The sequence below is a fragment of the Pelmatolapia mariae genome, linkage group LG10_11 (genome assembly GCF_036321145.2).
Source record: "Pelmatolapia mariae isolate MD_Pm_ZW linkage group LG10_11, Pm_UMD_F_2, whole genome shotgun sequence".
Lineage (NCBI taxonomy): Eukaryota > Metazoa > Chordata > Actinopteri > Cichliformes > Cichlidae > Pelmatolapia > Pelmatolapia mariae.
In genome coordinates, this window is record NC_086236.1 from 17511439 (window position 1) to 17528480 (window position 17042).

At 40.8% G+C, this 17042-nt stretch overlaps 1 protein-coding gene across 1 annotated transcript in view; it reads right to left on the reverse strand.

The window, feature by feature from the left end:
* ubl3a (ubiquitin-like 3a) overlaps positions 1-17042 on the reverse strand; it is a 36569-nt gene that overhangs the window by 3809 nt on the left and 15718 nt on the right. The window contains exons 2-3 of the mRNA XM_063487310.1: positions 5760-5868; positions 2056-2142 (exon numbers count right to left, since the gene is read on the reverse strand). Of these exons, the coding sequence (XP_063343380.1) occupies positions 2056-2142; positions 5760-5868 (196 nt within the window). The remainder of the gene's footprint in view (positions 1-2055; positions 2143-5759; positions 5869-17042) is intronic.

Genomic DNA, 17042 nt, shown 5'->3' on the forward strand with positions numbered 1-17042 from the left:
TTGCCAACAATCTGAATCCATATGTAACCGAATCATTTAAAACACTGTTCACAAGCGGCTGAAGGATCGGCTAGTTTCTTGCTCTTGAATAAGACGACTCGGTTCCAAGTTTTATTGTTATTTGCAGATAATATTGCAACATAATTACCAGTAATAAAGGTGCAAATTAAACGATACTTAACACTAAAAAGGATTAATTAAAAAAAGAAATGCACAAAATATCTGACACACCTGGAGAGCGTAGTATGTACATGCACATGTATACAGTGGATTCAAGTTCAACGGGATTAGTTAGCAGACAAAAGTGAGAAAACACAAATGTGGAGGTTGCAGAGCACCCTCTGGTAGACATGCTATGTAACATGTTTGAAGGGTGTTTTTCCCATTTCTTCTTTAGTTTTTAAATTTTCATTTACCAATACTAATATATCAGCTACTATAAGCCAATATATCGGCCCTGCCGACATATCAGTTGAGCTTTATTAGTAGGCATTCATGTTAGTATGAAAAATAATGGAAAGCAATGGCTATGAGGAAGCCAGGTGAAATATCAATAAAAAAACAACTTTGTAATACCGAATAGACCAAAACCAATACATGAGCTGCTGGATACCCCTTAAAGAGATAATATTTGTCTACTATTCCGACTTGGCGCCTGCAACCTGGGTCAAGAAGCCAAAAGGAGCAAAATCAGAGGTCGATCAGTGCGCTTGAAAGTAAATCAGCAACATCAGCAAGGAAAAAGCAGCCAATAAGATTGTAAAATATTATTTTATTATTGTCTCGCTGCACTCTAACAAACCTAAAAAACAAAAAAAACAACCCACCCACATGCCTCGGAACAACCCTGCAGGAAGGTGAGGCACCACCAGATTTTGTATGAATGCAGCATAAATGCACGCTTCATCCTGTCCACTGACGCCACTCGGCCCTGCATGTGTGTGTGTGTGTGTGTGTGTAGCACAGCCTCGCCCTTGGCCACACAAACACACAGACCTGCTGCTCTTTTTTAAAATCCATGACACAGACACCAGAGGAGAGAGATGGAAAAGGAGCGCATTCAGTCTGAAATGGTGCCTCCAGGTTCATCTAAATGTTTCCATGAGACGCTGTGGTATGCCCTCGCCTTTGGTGGGTGTGTCAGAAGTACTCGTCAGCAGTAGCAAGTTGAAAAGGTAGCGCTCACAACAGACCAGCTGCCATAGGTGCATAACATAACAGGTTGTTCAGTGCAACCCTGCTTCTGTTTAAATAAGAGTTTTGCTACCTCGTTGTTGGAGCTAGGCACAGTCTATTTCAGTAGGTTTTTACAGAGTCCTCAGACTACACACACAGCTGTAATTGGCATGGGGTTAAACAACCACTGCCTAAAGGCTGGAGCCCAGAAATGCAGTGAATACACAAAATAAGAAGGAAAATTTGCAGGATCTCTCACCGCTTCGCATAAGTTCATATATAGTTATAACTTTTAAAACTGCACACTGCTGTTAACATGTAATAGTTGGCAACTTGGTGTGTGCTTTAAAATGTGTGTGTCTGTACTCAACAAGGATTCTGTGTTAATGTGCAAACATGCTAAAAGATAAGGGAATTATCAGATGGATGGCAGATAGAAGACTGCAAAAGGGTTAGGGTGCGCTGTAACACCGTTAACCACAAAGCACCAGTCAAATCTAAATTGGGTTAGGCAGATAAAAAAGCCTAAAAGCCAGAGAGAGTGAACTGGCCTTCCACAACAGAAGACGTCCTTTTCTGCCTTTCACTCTCGCTTCCTTTCTCTCTCTCCTTTGTACCACTTGAGGTCTCCTTTAAACGCCAGTCTTCCCTCTTTCCTGACCAGCCTCTTTCCCCTCTTTTTCTCTATTTCCTCTCTCCTCCCTCTCTCCCTGTCAAAGCAAGCTTGTCCAGAGCACTGAGGTACCTCTGTTCTGTGACTCAGGAAAAGGATGAGAACAGCAAAGAACTTTCCAGCAGCGCACGGCTGTGATTTTGTGTGCATGTCTATGAGCGAATGAGCCATTTTCTCTGGGTGGTGTAGCTTCAGTGTTTTCTCACCTCCTAGTGTTACGTTGCCGTGTAGAAAACGTCCCTGGTAGATGAGCCTCAGGATGTTAGGACTGCTGACCTGCTCTTCCTCCCAGTCTGTAGGAAAGCAGAGAAAAATGAGGAGACAGTTAAAGAGAAAGGAGAACTGCTGGTTCTTTCATTTTTACCCCTTATTTTACTCGTATTAATTTGACATTTCACAAGTACAATTTAATGTACTTCAAAACCCACAATATACAAGAAACCTAAAGCTGTGTATAAAAAGCTGTCGTGTCGGCGTGATGAAAATGCTGAACACAGTGTAGTGAAAAGAAATCAGTTGCTGCCTGGTAAAGAAAAAAAAAAGAAGAACCACAGACAACCACACTGAAGATATTTTAAGACATTTAGGGCCTTTATTTTAAATCCTTAAAGGCAGAATGTATAATATTTGGGCTTTGCGGGATGCCCTACAGAACGTGAGAAAGAGCCGAGGCAAAAGAAGAAGACGAGGTGTGGCTCGGGAAGAGCTAAGGACAAAAGTAAATGCATTAAATGAGAGAGAAACGAGAGTGCGGAGTTGCGCAGCAACAGAGTCTGGCCACCAGATGTTTGTCTCTAGCTAAGCGCAGGGTGTTGTTGCTGACTGAGAGCCTGCTCTGGGTCTCTCAGGGTTCAGATGGGTTGTCTGGGAGGAACACAGGGTGCTCCCAACACTGATGGGATTGAACGGAAAACTTCTGTTGTCGAGGAGAATTCGAGTCCAACTGTGTAATTTGTAGTTTTTCATGCATCGTGGAGTTCTCTTAAACTGGAGTACATTAGCGGCACCGTGGGAAAAAGCTAGAGTTTTGAAGGTGACGTAAGGTGGGCAGTATCAAATGAATTCTAACCCTGGTGCACAGCAGCAGCGAGGCAAGTGGGTGTATTACAGAAAGGAAGCGGCTGCACTGTGATCTCACATTCCTGTATGCAATGATAATCAGGCTGAAAGGAGTTCACTCTAATTACCCTACACCAAAGATATGCACATTCCCCACACTGCTATATAGACCTGCATGTAAGCAATTAGCAGTTGGTCTGACAGCAATAAGTCTGATCAAGTAGTTTCTAAGCAAATTAACAAATATTTGTTTACAGTTAAATTGTTTAATTAGAGCTTTTACAGAGATTCGGTAGCTGTGCCTGCGTAATGATGATATTTATTAAACGCCACATATTAAATGCAAAAATGTTAAAGAATATAGAACTGTAAGTAAAACCAAAGCTGATGCTAAAATCTGACATGTGTAAAGCAGATGTGAAAACCCAGATCTTTCTCATGTAAATCAAATAAATAATACAACCGTGTTATAAGCACCTTTGTAATGAGGTAAGAAAGAAAGTCAACTCTAATGCTAATTTTGCTGTTAACCTAAACCTTGAACTGTGCGTTAATCTTGTTTGCACATTACAAGCTAGAGCAGCTCCACAATCATCCACCGTCTTCGCTCGTTGCTGACTGTTTGGTGTCGAGCGGGTACATTTTCCATGTGTTATTTTTTAGTTTTTAAATGTCAAACATGAAAAAAAAAAACCTTCCAATACTGAAAAAGTGAACTGAAAAAGTACAACTGCAGGCTGGGCAGGTAAACAATGATATTTTTCTTTTGCTACAGATTACTATCATAAGACTATATATTTAACCTGCTTTTTCACTTTAAAAAAAAGTCAATCAGCTTTGAAAATGTGGTTACTGTAAAAATAAGTTTGTAGATGTCTGTAAGAATTAATCAAATATATGAAAAGCTATATCTTAAAGAGGAAAGAGAGAAAAAACAAGTGTGCCCTGACTGCTTCCAGGAGTACCCTTTGTACTGCTGTACGGATCATGAGTGCATTGCCACGTCCATAAAAGCAAAAGTCTTGGCAGTTTGTTGGTGAGGTGTGTATTAACACAAAGCCACAATCTTCCCAGGAGTAGATGTCCCAGCAGGTTCACCCCAACGTCAGACCATGCAAAAAAACTGTACAGAACCCGAGAGCTAAATCTCAGACTCTACAGGCCTCAGATAGCATTTTAAATGTCAAAGTTCACAATAGTGCAGTTTTAAAAGGCCAAACAAGTATGGTTTGTTTGAAAGGGTAAACAGGAAAAAGCCTCTTCTCACTAAAAAGAACAGGGCAGCACAGACTAGCTTTGCAAAGCTGCCTCTAAATGAGTGGAGATGTTTGTCTACAATAGAATGCTCCGTGTTTGGTGAAAACCAAAAACACTATATCAGCACAAATACCCCATACCCTCTGTCAAGCACAGTGGTGGAGGGCTTAAGAGGTAGGCTTATTCTGTAGCCACAGAACCCAGATATCAGGTCATTGAGTCATTGAGTCGACCATGCACTCGTCTCTATACCAAAGTATTCTAGAGTCAAATGTTAGGTCTGTCTGAAAGCTGCACCTTAGCTGAAATTGGGTCATGCAACAGAACAATGATTCCAAGCACAGCAGCCAATCTGTAACAGAATGGCTGAAAAAGAAAATAATCAAGGTGCTGCAATTAGGGCTCGGCCATATCATACCGTTCACGATAATACCGGTATAATGTTGGGCAACGATAAGAAAATGAAATATCGCGATAGAATATGGGTAAAAGCACTATTTTTGGTAGAGCATGCTAGCGGGCCGTCGTTATTACCGTGTTTTTTGGAAAATACGGCACACTTAAAATCAATCCTTTGATTTTTCTGAAAATCGACAGTGCCCCTTATAATCCCGTGTGCCTTATGTATGAATTATGGTTGTGTTTACTGACCTCGAAATGATTTTATGTGGTACACGGCGCTTGAAAATCTGTCAAATGTTTTAGTACGACTTTGCTAAGCTACGAACCCGCACTGATTGATGGATTGTCGGAGCATTACGGCTATCGTAGGCAGGAGCCTCGCGGAGTGATACGTACTGTGCTTCAACATAGTATTACGGTATTGTGTGTGTATAACCTCTTTTTACGTTTTGTGGATATTATACATGGTTATGCTGAGGATATGTCGACCAATTTCCACTGGAAATGCCTTTTGGTTAAACTGTCAGCAAGGAATTTGCATTTGCACTGTTAAAGTTTTATATAACTTTAATGCACATAAAAAACAGCTGCTTGTTTAAGTGAAAATACATTGTTTTGTTTTTTTGCACTAATAAAGTTGTGGAGTTGTAAAGTATTTTGTCTAGTGTCAATTATATCGTCAGTTATATCGTTATCGCAAATTTTCAAATGTATATCGTGATAAATATTTTTGGTCATATCGCCCTGCTCTAGCTGCAATGGCCTAGTCAAAGTCCAGACCTCAAACTGATTAAAATATTGACAACCTTAAAGAGAGATGTGCACGAATACCTTTAAAGCTCAACGTACTGAAGCAATGCTGTAAAGAAGAATGGGACTAAATTTCTCCACAACGAGAGAAATTTAGTCAAGCAGAAATACAGATACAGTCAAGCAAAAAAAATAATTTGTGTTATTGCTCCTAAACGTGGCTCTACAAGCTAATCTTCGGGTGTGCTTATTACTGTGAAAACTTTTTCACCGTACTGTAAGCGACTGCCTTAGACCACAATGATTTTATTCATAACGTAGGAACTTGTTATTACGTTGCTTTCATATTTATATTGCACATACATTTATAGCAGACTCATACCTCTGCATACCGATGCACATGTATCTGATGTGAATAGAAATACATAATTGAGCTACTCACCCATTGGCCAGTTGTCATAAACATGTTTGGCGATATCTGCTGCAGAGTCGTTGGGAGAGAAGAGGAATTCTTTCGTCTTTCCACTGACCAAAATCAGCCGCAGGTTTATCTGCAACACAGGTAAAAGCAAAAAAACACAGCATTAGTGAATGTGAGAAACACAAAAAATGAAGACAGAGAAAAATGCACATTCAAACAAACAGCTGTCCCATATGTCAGATTATACAGCTGGGTCAGGAAGCACACGGTTTCAAGTTAGTAATTTAATAGGAAACAGAAGAAGGATATGAAGACCCTGAGGAACATCCTTCCGTTGGATGAACTCCCATCCGTCTCTCCAACTTCCTCTTCAGCTTTCTCAATTCCCTTAAACTGCATTTCTTTGTCTTTGGTTCCCAAGTCTGAAACTGAATGGAAGTTTGTCTCTCGCTTACCATTCAAAAGACTTTTCCTCATTTTTTAGTTCCTGTAGGTGTTTAAGCGAGACATTTTTCAGGCAACTAAAATTAAAAATTTTCTCAAACCTTTTCCTTGAAATTTCAAGTGCTGCATCCATGTTTGTTTTGTACTGTAGTTTATGTAATATAGTAATTAGTCACCTGTGTTTTTAAATCCCGTTTCCACAGTCATGTCATGTATGTATTTTTGAGGTTAATTTCCTGAATTTGTGTGTAGAATTTAACCCCTCCAATGTGCGATCACTGAGTAACCTTAGATTGATACTATTTATAAGTCTGACTGTGAAGCACCTTAGCAACTTAAACACTACCACAGCACATGTTGACCTAAACATTTTGGTTTTAACAGCCTTAGTTATTGTTGTTTTAGCTGTTTTTATTGACTTATTTTATTTATGTATTTGGTTTTTCTCTTTGGGGTGGCTGTGGCTCAGGAGGTAGAGCAGGTCACCTACTGATTGGAAGGTTGGTGGTTCGATCCTTGGCTCCTCCAGTCTGAATGTTAAGTATCCTTGGGCAAGATACTAACCCCAAGTTGCTCTCCGATGCATCCATCAGAGTGTGAATGTAATTAGAAAGCATTAAGTACAGAGAAAGTGCTTGTGTGAATGTGACATGTTGTATAGAGTGCTTTATAAGAATCAGTCCATTTACCATTCTATATTTTATTGCATCATTGCTGTGCATTTTATTTATTTTAGTGGCATTTTACACTGTTAAGCACTTTGTGCAGCATGGACTGTTTGGAAATGTGCTATACAAACAAACTTGACCGTGACCTAAACTACCTAACTTCACTATTACTGAATACAAACTCATATACAGTACTCATTATGTGTACTGGATGATTCAGCTGACAGATTATAAAAATACATCCACTGAATTCTTCTGTACTGAAAAAAGTAAATGCTTTGAGTTTAACAGAGAGAAAAAAAACCCTCAGTGGTGATCTCTGCCCCGCGTAGAGACAAGGTCATTATTCACCAATGTGATTGTGCAACTAAAAATAACCACATAAATGAGAGGGACACACGTGTTTTGCTTCCAGCCACATGATTTTGTTTCTCTCACCTTAGATCACCAGCTCCCAGCGAGAAAATATACACAAGTGAAGTGAACACACTGTGGGGGTGTACATTTAGAACCGTTAATTTGCAGAGCAATTAAACTGTGGCGCACTAGGATGCAGATGAGAGGCCTGATATGTGTTTAGCAGTGGTACAGTGTGCCTTTAAGAGCAGAACTCAGTGGTGTGTGCTTGCCTTTGCTTACTGTATTTGTGTGGCTGGCCCGCTGTGTGCGCATGGCACAAGCACGTGTGTCATTGTTGTCAGTGTGTTTCCATGTGCCAAGTATCTTCTACACCACACCCCGTGTCCTACCAAACCCACTCTGCTGAGCGCCACACACACACACACACGCACACAGACACACACACACACACACGCACACACACACACAGAGCCGGGTGGAGTGATGTAACAGAGCTAACACCAAAGGATTGAAACTGAGATCTCTTTAAGTACGTAACCAAATCAGCTTATAGGTTTAAGCATGGACGAGCCATACAGAAGCAGGTATATATATATGACATACACAAAACACCACGTACAATAAACATAATGAGCACAAACACTGGTAAATGTGCCTCTAAGAGATTAAATCAACTTGATAATTTCAAGCTTTAGTTTTGTGTGTATGTGTTGTTGTTTTTTCATGTATTTGCAGGTGCACTGTGAACAAACACATGCATCCAGGCAAACAGACTCACACAAACACACCTGTAATGATTGGGAAACGCTAGAAGTAATTCACTGCTGCTTCCGGCTGTGATTCACAAAATATACCTTTAACAACTTTGATGACACAGATCATAAAAGCATGTATTTGCATCAGGTTTTTGAGTGGATGCCTGAAGGTAAACATGCACACTGTTCCATCTGTTCGATTGTTATAAACACAAACACCTGAACGTTACAGGCAAATGCAGAAAAGAAGCAGAAATGAGCACAAAGTAAGATTCAAAGGAATCCCCTTTGCATACGAGAGGTTTTGCTCCTTCCTAGTAGAACACCTGGTAGTTACCATGGTGTCACCATGGCGACAGCCAGTGGTGAGCAGCTTAACCTGATAACACCTACAGGATAGCTTCGCTTCAACCTCCCACCCCCAACCCCTGCCCATTTTCCATTGCTGTGTCACATCAAACCATCTTCCCCTGCTTGCAGCAGTGTCTGCATCCCCTCACTCACTCACTCTGTCTCTTTCACTGACTCCATCAATCTCTGGCTCTGTACAGCGTACAGTGGAGAAATGTACAAGGCCGGAATAACAAGAAGAATTGAGCTAGCCTGGGTTAAACAAGGCAAACTAAGCCTTTCTTCTTATATATGTCAGCACAAGGGTGGATTTCTGCCTTTGCCTCTCTTCTCTGTCTCTTTTTCTTTGCTTTCTCTATTCTTACAAGTCTCTTTCTCTCAGTGTACTTCCTGGAAAATGCAAATTATTAGAAAAAATAAATGCATGACAGATGCAGATGTTTCCACTCAAACTGAGAATGTTTGAAATGGTTTGCGTATCAAAATTATGCAAATCTCATGCTATGGCCAGTGCAGCCGCCAGATTTCCACAGAACTGAAATTCCTGCAGGACTTGTGAACAATGTGCAAGCCACCTGGAACATCAGAGCATAAAATTAGAAGAAAAAATCTTTACAAAAGACTCGTGTGCACTTCAGGGACATCAATGAAAAGTAACAGTCATTGTATTCTGGTGGCTCATGGTGGTGTAAGACCTTACATTGAGCTATGCTGCTACAGATGAATTTCTCCCCTTTTCCCTCTCTGTTCTAATTCTGATTTCACCTGAGTCGAGATCTCAGCTCTCCCTTGCCATTTTTCCCTTCCCTGCCCCCTTTTCCCAGAGGCTCACTGCGCCTTTCTCTCTTCCGTAAAAGGGCAAGGTAATGAGGTTGCACAGCCAGCTCAGGGAAGTATATTCAATTACAGTCTATTCTCTCTAACAAATACAATTGCTCCAGGTAAGGGGAGGAAAACAATTCATGCGTGATCACAGTACAAACACATATCTCCAGGCAGACCGCTAGTTACTCATGCATACAAATACTACATCCTAACCCACTACCAGATGCACTCTGAAATGCCAGAAATTAGCACTGTGAACATTTCATTAGCTTGCAGAGCTTGTAGAGCTGCAAGAAGAAGAAGAAGAAGTCACTTAGCAAGTGTTTGCAGAGCTTGCAAACACTTTCACGTCCTCGCGTTGGAGACGCAAAAGTGTGCAAGCTCTGGTAACAGAATGCGGAAGCATCCTTGCTCCTATTCCTGGCTGCTTCTGAAAATAACACAATAAAGAAACAGGTTACTTATGTGGAAAATTGGTCACACAGCTTTTTGCCTGTCGAGCCTCTCTGCTCCACTGCAGACCAGACATTCACAAAGTCTAACACTAATGTGACCCGGCTGCCAACAAATGCCATGCCGTAAACATGTGAGCAAGCAAGCCCTCTTAGCTAAACACCGTTTGCACACGGAGGAGAGCAGGAAACTCAATGCCATCTATAATTATTCCTCCCTGAGCGCCGCTTTCAACTCTTTCTCAAGGCAGTGTTGTGTGTGCATATGCACGCATGTGTCTGTGTGTATGTTTACAAGTGCATTAAAGAGTATTGCTGCTCTTTAGACCCTCTGCAGCAGTCAACAAATTACAGAGTGGGAAGCCATCCTGTGGGAATATATTAGAGCAGCTTTATATGTAGTCTGCGCAATAAGGTTAGCTGCTGCTGTCAGAGTGGATTCATAACTGCATGAATGAATTTAAGAGTGGACGTGGGTGATTAACCCGACTGTGGTCTGTTTAAAGCGAGGCAGCTGGATCCAGCAGCCAGCTCGCTTTGACTTGCCCGTTAAATCTGGAGAAAACTCGGCTGTAAACCTGAGAAATGTAGCTGCACAGCACTTTAAATACTAATGAATTCTACGTCAGTGATTTTACAGACAATTGCGGAGAGGTCGCTTTTCTTTCTGCCACTGCTCTCTGGCTGTAAATATTAAATGCTACAGAATAGGCCATGTTCTGGTAACCTGTAACACATTTGTTGCATTTTTTTTAAAATGACCTAAAGACGTGTGAAAAGAAACAGCTTTGCAAGCTCTCAGTAATTTTCCAAAAACACAAAGAGGAACCACAATGTTAGTCTCCATTAGCGTATAAATTATGCGCAGGAGCCTTTATTTTCTTTAATTAAAAACACGCTGAGAAGGGATAGCGCTTTTAGAAAATCACTAAAATCGCTTTTAGAAATGCGTGTATTAAAAGCCGCGAGCTTCATCTGCGCCCATGTGCAAACTGTAAGCGAGCGCATGGGAAAGCAAACTCTTTCGATTTGTCAGGGAGTCTCATTTTGAGTTTGACATAATTCAATATTCTACACAGAGGTATTTTATCGCTTGCACGGGTTCCCTCTCTTACATTCGCACATACACACAAACGCGGTCGTTACGTAACAGTGGCTGACTGATAATGGTGTGATACAAAAAAACAAAGCCCAAGGCAAAGATTTGTAATCTTTGAGTCTCTGTAAGCATGTGTGTGTCTAGCAGCGTTCGGGGGGGGGGGGGGGGGGGGGGGGGCAATGCTCTAATCACATTAAACGTTAGCTTTTGCAAGCTTATCTTTCTTTCCTCCCTAAAATGTGTTACCTCTAATCTTTGTTTTCAGACCTGAAACACTGCAAACTGAAGTTTAGCAGTTTCAAGCAGGATCCTTGAAATTATGCTGAAAGGGTATGCCAGGCAACAGACTGGTGAACCAGCTTGTTAGGTGCATCAATAGCCAGGCCAATTTTACTTCTTTATCTTTTAATGAATGGGTGACATGCAATGACTTCTCCCCACTAAGGGAGGCGGACAAATTGCGATAAACAAATGTGGCTTTATTAAAAATAAAAACAATATGTGAAACAACAGGAGATGTGGGCGTCTTTTGTGTTTTGCATTAACCAGTGTCAATGAACTTCTTTGCTAGTGATGCGATAAAAACAATAAAAACTGTGGCGTAATCGTGACTGGATATTTAATTGACTAACTGACTGCTTTTCTTCTATTTTTCATATACACGAGTGCGTGTCTGATCAGAGAATCAGCCTTGATGAAGCTCTGAGCTCTCCATTGTTGTTTAAATAAACTGCATTTTAACAAAATGTTTCCCTGGCAAAGCAATGATGATGTGTTAAAGTAAAAAAAAGTGAAATAATTAAGCTCTGGGACAGAGAAGAAAAATGGATTAACATAATTTTTAAGAAACATTTTTAAGAAACAGTGCAACACTCATGCATATTCATACAGATATGACTGTGCAGATGATAAATTTGGATATCAGCATGTTCACTGCAGGAAAAGATAGAACAGAAGGACCTTTACCCAGTTGAAATGTTTATTATTAACTTTGCTATCTTTATAGACCACATATCTACAATTGCTGGTGTGTCATGCTTTGTTTTGACATGGCTTTCCAACAAACACTAGATAGGTATTGTTTCCATGAAACAGAGAGAGGCCAGACGAAAGACAGTGATGCTAAGGTTAAAGAAAGATAATTTGACAAATATATAAACTTTGAAAATAAATTAAGCCAAGAAGAAGTCATTATTGTTACATGTTTACATCACACAGACCGCATGCCAACAAGATGCAAACAAACTGGCAGAAAGGGGCTGAGTGTGAATCTTTCAAGCAGTTGCCAGACTGAGAGGAAACCTAATCTTCCTCCAAACTTTTAATGTTAAGAGAAATTGTCATCTTTGCTCTTGCAACAAGAAAGCTCCAGCAAAGCAGTCTGGCTGGTCAAAATTTATTCCAACACTGCTGATTGTGCCTACAGCCATGCTATGATGGCTGCTATGTCAACACTTGTGGTAAACAGGGGCCTAGTTAGTCATCTGTGCTATTTTGTTCTGTTTTTCTGGATATATGTGAGCTCCTCTCTGTGATCATGTAATCAGTGTACAAAATAATAAAAACACCATCTGACTGAAGTCCTTGCAGACTCGAAGCTGGAAGTTAAATGTGGCACATGCACTTAGTTTTGTGGTGCTCGTCTTCTGTGTCCGAATGACAAAAATACTGACCAGGATGCACACGAGCTACAAAACGCAGTCAAGTTTGCAAACAATACATTGTTTTGACAAAAGTATATGGACCTACACCTACAGGAGCTGCTCGGCCCATATCCATACCAATAGACACTCCTGGTGCACAACTTCTGTCCTGATGTTAATGCCAGAGGAGGTTTGGGGCTCTGCAGTTAGTCAGGAGCGCATCAGTGACTTTTACAGATGCACAGCGACCTTGTAACTTTATGTGGTCTGCCACTTTGAAGCTGAGTTGTTGTGGCTTCCTCTTTGCAATAACACCACTTACAGCTGATCGAATATCTGAATATCTAGGACAGAAGAAATTTCACAAACCAACATGCTGCAGCAGCTGCATCCTGTTACAGTACCACAGTACCAGGGAGTGCTTTAGAACGACCAATTCTTTCACAAATGTTTGCAAAGGCACGCTGCATGGACAGGTGGAACCTACCTGAATTCACAGTTTAAGAGCAGTGTCCTAAACCTTTTGCCCTTTTAGTGTACTCGAAGCTCATGCTTTATGGTTCTTGAAGCTTACTCTGTTCCTTTTCTCACATTTGTTTAGGTAATTTGCATATTTGTGGTCTTGAATACTGAATGCAGCAAGAACAGAGAAAGAAACCTTGACAGTGTTCAGCCTTGCTTGCGTTTCCTGTTTTAAATGGAATTTTCAGACCTCACTTTATTTTTATTTTTTTCCACTGTAGCACAACCACAGGAAGGAAACAACAGGGCAACGGGTGTTTATTTTTACATAATGACCCTGACGGTGCTGGCTTTTATTTTGCTGTTATTAGTTGTCCTCCTTCACTGGTGAGAATAATTTCGGTTATTTTTCCTCTTGTGTCCTGATTGCTCCTTTAGCTACATTTTGCAAGAACACATGTTTAGCAAGCCTTTGCCTGCACTGCTCCTGTGAAATAAATTCATCTTTTGATGAACAGGGGACTTGTGACCAGCTGTTATTTATCCTTTCAGAGACTCTTATCCTCACAGACTTATGCACTGTTTTTCAAACAGCAGCTAGCATTTCCCCTCCACTGTTATATGCCTCCACAGACCAGTCAAGATGCAGTTTACCTCTGTGTTAGATTTGACAGTTTAATGTAGCTGTTCCTCATCTCACTAGAGGAACTATGGGTGGTAGATTTTGTTAGCTGTGCAGCTGTGCTGTAAAGTCCCGTCAGCCACACTTCTGATTCCTGATATAGATGCAAAATATATTAAAAATGTATTTAAAAAAATCATTTGACTTGTTCTTGTTTTGCTTTGTGTCTTCCGTGTTTTTGAACAAATTTAATGTGGGAAAATAAAAAACGAATGGTTCCACAACAGCCCCGGTTTCTCATGTGACCCCCAATCCTGATCTGTACTTTCACCATAATTTCAAGGTGTACACCAAAGATTATTGTGAACCAATCAGTACCCAACCTTTCTTGTTTCAAAAATAAACTCAGTTTCCGAGTTATGTTGTTGAATGTAATAAAAGAGGTGTTTCCACTGAAAATTATAATGTCTTGGGTATGAAAAGGTAGCTATCTTGTCATAATCCCACCCATTTTGTTTTCCTCAAGACAATGTGGGAAGGGCTGGATTCTAACCAAGTGACAAGACACCAGCTTATCACAGGACTAGCAGAGGGAGACAGACAACCATTCATACTCATTCGCTTCACTTATGGACAATTTAAAATTACCAGGTAACTTAACCCTGTGCATGTTTTGGACTGTGGGAGTATGCCCACACAGACACCTGGAGAACATGGAAACTCCCCACAGAAAAACCCCATTTGACTGGATTCAAACCCGGGACCTTCCAGTGCTGCCCCCATCTTTCCATAATTAGCATATAAAATCCAAACATATGGACAAGAAATTTGATCATCCTTCACCTCTGAACAACACAATCGAATCTCTTCATCCTTGACTCAAACTGTGTGCCAGATGCACAGAAATACCCTTCAGGTATTTTTGATACATTGTTTTAAAAAGAATGAGATTGAAGTGAGGTCTCACAGAGACCTTGACCTTTAACAGTCAAAGTCTAAAGAGTTACTTTATGAATCCAAACACATACACGCACTAAATGTGAAGAATTCCCTTAAGGAAAGCATTTTAGGACATCCGGAGCCATGAATAGCTATGTCATTTTTAAAAAGCATCATATATGTTCTCAAATGTTAACATAAATGAACATGATAACGAGCTGATAATTAAGTGTTTAGAAAATCATATATCTCCCTGCCTCAATATAGGCAGAAGCTTGTTCAGTAACCATAAAACACCGCCCTATTTCCTGTTGGACTCTATTAGGGGACATTAATCATTAAATAGAGTATCTACTGTAAGAGCGATTTTAAAAGCACCACAGACCTTTATCGGATGCCCTTTCTTAGGCTTCTTCCTAACTTCCTGTAGTATAGGCAGCTAATGGCTGCATTACAGTACTAATAGCATTGTAATAGTGTGCTTTCTTTCCTTCACAGCATCCTCAAGCTTTCTACAGCAGTTTGATTGGGCAAAGTAAAGACACCCTCCGCTTAGAGATCATCTGCAAAGGCTAAAAATTCATAAAGGTTATTCTATGATCATTGTGTAACACTGAAGGCCTTTCTTCCCTGACTTTAGCGCTGACCTTGTGGTTTGGATTTGCATCTATGGAGCTTCACTACACCTCCAGGTTTTGAATCCAAGGGTAATCCGATCCAAGAGAGACGAAAACTCGCTTTTTCGGCAGCTCCCACTACTACCAGTCACATGTCTGATTATACAGTTGCCCCATCATGCCTCGCATCTCTCTCCAAGCCCTTGTCCCTTTGTAGTGTCATTCAAAAAGACCCATCCTTTGATATGACGACATCCTCATCACAGCCAGAATCTGCTCTGCTTCTCTTTCTTTTTTTCCTCTCTCCCTCTCCTTCCTGTCACAAGCAAGATCAGCCGTTTCCTGTGCTGTACCTGACAGCTCTCTGCTGTCTGTCCTCTCTCTTCATCCTTCTCCTCTACATACAGATAAACCTTTAATCCATCAGCTGCTTCTCTTCTCTCCAGAAACAGGCAGGGCCTTCTTTTCATGCTGTCATCATACTCCTCCCAGCCTTCTTCTCTGAAAACCTGCTTTGCTCGACACACACACACACGCACGCACACACACACACACACACACACACGCACGCACACACACACACACGCACACGGCTACATTCCTCTCTCTCTTATAGGCACTAGGTAGGTGCCTTTGTTCACACATTCCTTCTATGCTTTCTCTATGTGTTCGGAGCTGTCACACAAAGTTTTACTTCTTGTGGCTTTCTCCTGCGTCCCTTGTGACTGTTAAAGACTTCACACTTTAAAAATGGCTGTTCAACACATCAGGAACAAATGAATTAGCATGACAAATGTGCACGATGCTATAACTGAAAGGCAGTGAGTTACCTGCAGATAGGCCACACTCTGACAGGATACTGTATGCTGAATGTGAAGCAGAGAGGTCAAAGAGATCTTTATCCAACAATGATATAAGAGTCAGAAAATGTTATGATGATGGTGTAAGAGCTGACAGACAGGACCATGCACCCGATTTATCAGCCAGGGTTCAAAATTTCCCTGTTTATAGTTTACTTTTGGTTAAAAGATTCAAAGAAAACTGCTTGATAACCAGCTGTATCAACTGATTATAAAGACAACATGGTTTCTACTGTAGAGAGGCTGAGGGTACAGGATGGCTGTTATACGCAGGTCAAAGGTCACTTCATGCTCTTTCCACAATGAAATACACCATGTTGATTTTTTAAAAACAATAATAAAAGTGCTTTAATTAAAAGTGTGCAACACACCTCGGGGTTAGAAAATTGCGTGGAAAAATTTTACGCATTTAATAAACAGAAGAACTGAGGAGACTGTGAAGGGCGGTACACAGAAACATTAATAAGAGAAAAACGATGACGGTTTCACAGAAATATCCAAACAGTATTTTCAGTGACACTTCCCAGTGTCTGTGAGCATCTGTAACAGTTTAGGGCTCTGTAACAGCCCTATCCTCACCCTTCATCCAGGGGAGGCTCCACTGTCATCATCTCAACAGGGAAAACAAAACTCCACTAAATACTTTCAGAAAGAAATGTAGGAAAAAAAGACAAAAAAAACAAACAAGTTGTCAACTGGAAGAAATTTTAAAGCTACAAGAGATAAAAAGAGGTTTGCAGAGTCCTGTATCCCACAACATTACCAATATGCAGGCCCGATGCAGTGATGACAATGACAAGTCTGAAGCCACAGCATACATAGGAACCCCTGACACTTATAGTACTGAGGAAATGAGACAGTGTCACAGCAAAGACCGAGAGGCCCAAAGCAGGATCAACAAAGGTCAAATAGAGGCAGTAAGAAGAGGAAGCATGATGGTGAACAATGAGATAAAAGGACTTTCATGTATCCACCATATACACAAGCATATGCACACACATGAACATACAAATATTTGTGTGCGCATTCAAAATGACTGCTGTGGGAGCTGGCAACGCTCCGGTTTTAAAAATGTGGGCAGAGATGTCAAATTGCTCTTGTACGCTTCAATCGATTCTTCTCTGATCCACCCGTGAACCTCTCGACTATCCGTTTCTCACTTTGCGGGTAAATTCGAGGCAAAATGTGACAGAAAAAAAAGAGAGAT